The sequence below is a fragment of the Diabrotica undecimpunctata genome, chromosome 8, assembly GCF_040954645.1.
Source record: "Diabrotica undecimpunctata isolate CICGRU chromosome 8, icDiaUnde3, whole genome shotgun sequence".
In the NCBI taxonomy this organism is placed as follows: domain Eukaryota; kingdom Metazoa; phylum Arthropoda; class Insecta; order Coleoptera; family Chrysomelidae; genus Diabrotica; species Diabrotica undecimpunctata.
In genome coordinates, this window is record NC_092810.1 from 78,770,077 (window position 1) to 78,776,076 (window position 6,000).

Genomic DNA, 6,000 nt, shown 5'->3' on the forward strand with positions numbered 1-6,000 from the left:
ATGCTTTAAACACAATAAAAATAGACTATAAATCATTTTTAGGCCAAACCCCGGAAAAACTCAGGTGTGCTACTTTAATGTCCCCAACACAGACGTTTTCACAAATCTGAACATCCAATAGTGTCATGAAATCCTTATACTCTGGACTTGCTATAAATATCTTGAAGATAGTTTGTATTACACTTAGTCATTCACAGAACTTTGTTTAAAACTAAAAGGCACACTGAGGACCAGAAGTATTATTCTCCGCAAACTTGTCAGCTAAAAATGAGAAGCACATCCTTCCACCCTTAAAACATAAACGCTTGCATTCTATGCTTCTGCTGCCGAATATACCTTGCCAATATGAATGACACCAACATATACTTAACTCGTAGATTTAGCTATAAATTAGTCATCTAAATTCAGCGGATATTAAGACTCACATCCATACATAAGCTCTACAATATCGTAGCTACCAAGACACCTAATATTCGAAGATAAGTAGCTAAGGAACGAAAGAAACAAAATCTAGATTCGCAACATGTACTCGACGAATACAAGCCCATTTTATGACTAAAATCGAGAAAAAAACTGGCCAGATCAACACGTGTGTAAGATATACCAAAAAAAAAAGCTAATCCTCGCCATCTGAACCCTCGGGAGGACTCTTGCCTGCAAACACCGGTTAACTTGTGTGAATGTGGGGTGGTAAAAGATTCTCCACACCTTCTTAGTTGACTTTGCCATTTAAATTGCTCTTTTCTGAAGAGGGACAAGGTTTAATTATATAAACTGAACATGTAGAGTACAGTCAGTAAGCTATTGCTTATAAAAATCATTGCAAATTGCACACTAACTCCACTTATATTGATTAGATATTACCCCTAAATTACCTTACCATTCAGAAGTATGTAATATTGGTAAAGTGATATATTCTGGCTAGATAAATTAAGCATTCCTTCATTTTTTGCGGACTACTATCCATTTTTACACAAAAATATCTATTTTAGCACTTAAATATTTATTTTAAGATAACCTATCCAGAATTATATGTAGTATACAAACAAAACCAGAAATAAAATAATAAAGAAGCTACAAGATATCGTAAAACAATGGATGAAATAAATCAAGTTCATATTAATCGGATTCTTAAATAAAACGTATAAAGACATACTGACGTTAACAAAATGCATTAAGAAATTTCCGCATATAAAAAAAACATCCAACTTGGTAACGAAATCCTTTTGTATCTATAAAGCTATTTTTAGAAAAGCACGTACCTACCAAAAACAGGAATTTCCGCATATAAAAAAAACATCCAACTTGGTAACGAAATCCTTTTGTATCTATAAAGCTATTTTTAGAAAAGCACGTACCTACCAAAAACAGGTATTTGGTAGTAGACATATCTATTACATACTGTAATGCGTATGAATGATAACAAAAATAAGGACTAAGGAGTCCGTATGAACCGTTTAGAATATACGCTGAAAATATACGGCTTAATCGCATAGTTGCCAAACTATCAGAGCTTACTTAAACCGATATACTTATGGTTCCAATATACAGTGAAAAAGACCTGAACGACCCCTATAATATATACAAGTGAACTAAGCGATATACATTTATGATACAGGGGTACTTATTGACTCTACAAAATTTTTAAAAATTATGAAACTATAGGAAACTATATTATGGAATGGTCAAGTGAGCTCCGTATATCGGTGTCCACTTCACCACGGAGCTCACTTGAACCTTAATTTTAACACATGGGCGGAGTTTACTTTATGCCGTAGATATATATATATATATATATATATATATATATAAGATAAGGCAAAAAGGATACAAATGCACATATATATATATATATATATATATATATATATATATATATATATATATATATATATATATATATATATATATATATATATATATATATATATATATATATATATATAAGAAATACTGGATATTATTGACTGTCGATATAAACAAACAACACAGTTTATTAGGGCTGCAGTCAGTAGGTTTGGCCGGGATGTTATAGAAACACTCTTTTGACTTTTGGTCGAGCTTTCGGAATTCTTTTATTCCTTCTTCAAGACACTGTAATTAGAAGAAAGTGTAAATATTTACAACATATCTCAAATTGTCATTACAACTTACTAGTCGTTGAGATTATTTTTCTAAAGCTACGACACTCAACATTAAAAACACACATATAAAATATAACATTTAAAATAATGGACAATATACATTTTAAAATTTAGTTGGAAAGTTAATATTTTGTTAGTGACATCTTTTCATGGTGTGTTTTGACTGATTCATAGAGAACAGAAAAAAAAACACAAAAATAGTGTGATTAAAAAGTAATTAGGAGTTCTTGCTATTATATTAATGGAAGTAGTATCTTAAACCTGTCTTGATAGTATGCAACATGTTTTGTATGCAGGTGTATTACGGTGTGTATATGTAAAAGTAAATCTTTATTTTATTTTTGATGTTTTGTCAGTAAGTAACAATAAATGTTGCTCAATTTATCTATGTCTGACTTTTTATTTATGAATAAATATTTTATTGGAACCCTGACCTAATAATTACTGGACCCTCAAAATAAAACTTTAGTAACTACTTTATATATATTATATATATACATTCTTTTTAAACCTAAATTAATCTATTTTAAACTAATTCTTTTTATGGTTATATTATTTTTATCTAATAGTCCAGTCGTCAGGGAGTTGGCCCCTAAAAATCATACGAACAAGCAAAATTTTGCCGAGAATATTAATTTTGAGACCCCAAAAAGATGCAAAAAATTTCCTACTTTTACCCCCGGGCTTACCCCTAAAACCAGTGTAAATCCCAAAAATACCAAGATATACCAAGAATCTGTACGTAAGAACCTATAGGTCACTTGAATCAAAAGATATCGAATTTTTACCGTCGAGCTGATACAAATTTTATTAAACATTGATGTCGCGCGCGTAACTGGCGTTTAAAATCGACGGTCTCTTCAAGCGTTGTTTGTTATAGAACGGTTCATTCTACTTAAAGTTGTCTCAGCTACATTTTTGATTTAAAACCTTTTTTTTACGGCCTACAGATTCTTAGTAAATCGATTTTTTTGCGTTTTTACCCTCCTACGAGGAAATTTTAGAACGAAGCCCGGGGGTAAAAGTGATAAACTTTTTTAAATCTCTTTTGGGGTCCCAAAATTAATACTCCCGGTAAAATTCAGCTTGTTCGTATGATTTTTAGAGGTTCAGTGGCATTTTCGTCTTTGACGACTGGAGTATAATGCTTTTTGTTATAAATATAGCAATTTTTTTTTGTTACTGAACTGTAAATTTTCGTTTGAAAAAAAAAATAAAACGTGATAAATGCGAAAAATTCGATTTTTTTTTAAATACAGCGGTGCTAAAAATTGTTTTGAAAACAAAATTAATAGCGGGTATGGGTTTCTCTATCTCGCCGAACTTCAGCACAACATCTAGGCATGCTTTCAATCACATTTCTACTAGTTTCTTGATATAGATGTTGTTTCCATTCTTCCACGAGAACTTCCACGACATGTTAAAAGTTTCTTATCCCGTATGTGTTCAATGAGATTTAAATCTGGACTCCTCGCTGGCCAAATTCATAACCTGAATATTGTGGGTAGTTAAATAATTTTGCACTATCCTGTCCACGTGTGGTCTCGCATTGTCTTGCTAAAGGATATTCGGGACCCATATTTTTAGCAAATGGGACAAAATGCAGTTCAAGAACTTCGTTAATCGCCCCTCGCCGAATAACTACTAGGTCAGAGCGGCCTTTAAAGTCATCCCATCTCAAACCATAATTGAAGCTCAGTCAAACCCTGGGATTCTTGAATTGTGAAATCTACAAAGCGCTCGCCTGGTGTTCTCCAGACTCTAACACGTCCATCAAGTGGTAACTTGATGTGGTGTAACTATTGTGGTGTAACTATTGTGACATAGTACAACTTATGCGTTCTTCTGCAAACAAGCGTCCGGCTCTACGATGTACAGAGGTCAAAGGAGATACTCTAGCTGGCCTTCTTACATTCAACCCATATTCGTGAAGCCGGTTACGTATAGTTTGAGTATTTATTCTTGTAGACATGTTGTAGCTTCTACCAACTTATTTTGTAGCGTTCGAGCAGTACATCGATCTCTGATGACACATAGTTCTCTCTAGTAACCTCCTTGAATTAAAGTTATTGTAAATTGGAATTCTCTGTGAGATACACTTTGCGCCTTCGGGACCTTCAAGTACATCAAAATCTATCATTAATTCTTCACTTTAACTTTAACGTAAATATCGACAGAAATAACGGAAATATATATATATATATATATATATATATATATATATATATATATATATCTTATATATATATATATACTAAAAGGCTAGGCCCTTTTCTTGTGCGCAATACTCCTCCTAAACGGTGATAGATAGGAGAATAATTTTTTCGAATAATTAAACAGATTGTTGAGTAGATTCCCCCTAAGGTTTAAAATTTAAAAAATTCGAACCGGTTTAAAAATGGCGGCCATAAAATGAATTTTTCCTATAGTAAAGTATAGGAATTTTACAGGTTTCTACTAGCTGAATGAATTAATAAATATTTTGTACTTGAAATTCGAAGTTGGTTTTTTTGTTTGCAATTTGGTTAGTTTAGTTTAGGTTAGGTTAGGTTAGGTTAGGCTAGGATATCTTACCGGAAGTAAATACTTCCGGTTTCATAATTCTGAATTCAATCAGTAAGTATAAGAAAAAAGTAGACGCGGGCATATTTTAAAAATACATTGAGAATTAGGACTTTAAATTTTGAACAATGAAACCTGTAAAATTCCTATACTTTACTATAGGAAAAATTCATTTTATGGCCTCCATTTTTAAACCGGTTCGAATTTTTTAAATTTTGAACCTTAGTGGGAATCTACTCAACAATCTGTTTAATTATTCGAAAAAATTATCCTCAAACAAAAATTTGTGAGTTAACAAAAATTGTTTTTTCTTTCTAGTTCAACTTTGTAATATATTTTGTCTTTTTTAGCAGCTCTTGATAATAATTGTAAACACAATTGAAAGCTCGAGATAAAAAATAGTTAACCAATAGCCCTTTTATTGACTCCAACCCATCCAAAACAGTTATATATTTTTTCCAAACGAGTCAAAAGTACTTCTTTTTTCTTATATATATATATATATATATATATATATATATATATATATATAATGAACCAGAAGTATTTGCTGACAACGTAAGGAAATAAACGTTAAATAGTGGGTTTGCAGCAATAAAAATGAAATGTGTACTCTTTTAAATTTTTATTCCAAGCTTTCGGACATTGGTTATGTCCTTCATCAGGGAGAAACTTAACGAGGTTGTATCAACAAAGATCTATTATAATATTGATAAAATTTATCATGGTCTCTCATCTATTTTAATATATAAAAACTATTTTTATGTTTAAAATTTTAAAAAAATTATTACTGTAAATACAAAAACACTTAATTATTCTCTTAATTAAGTGTTTAATATTATTAATTATTTAACTTAATTATTATATATATAATACAAATTCTTTTTTTTTAGAAAATTTTGGAAGCCAAGCGTGATAAACTCTTGGATCAACTGCAAGAAGCCAAAAAGTTGAAGGAAAGTATAGACCTAAGAAGTATCAACGTTTCAAATATTCTTTACAAATATTTGAATTCTGTGAGGTATGCGGACTATGACCATTTCATTAATATGAAAACCAAATTATTAGTGGACTCTAAAGTAACATCAGATAGAATAAAATTAGTAGAAGAGCAGCTGTTAGCCCTTAAAGAGGCTAATATAATTACAGAGTGATTCTGATACATATATAAAAATCTGTATTAAGTTTAAAAATGACGCATTCTTGTAAATATTTTAATATTCGAATTTTATCGAATGCCTAGTCCGGTGATGTTTTTTTTTAATTGTTGTAAGAATTTCGAATATACTGTACG

General features: G+C 30.8%; 1 protein-coding gene across 1 annotated transcript in view; it reads left to right on the forward strand.

The window, feature by feature from the left end:
- Shrm (shroom) overlaps positions 1-6,000 on the forward strand; it is a 1,116,164-nt gene extending 1,110,164 nt beyond the window's left edge. The window contains exon 14 of the mRNA XM_072540517.1: positions 5,600-6,000. Coding sequence (XP_072396618.1) covers positions 5,600-5,860 — 261 coding nt within the window. The 3' untranslated portion in view covers positions 5,861-6,000. The remainder of the gene's footprint in view (positions 1-5,599) is intronic.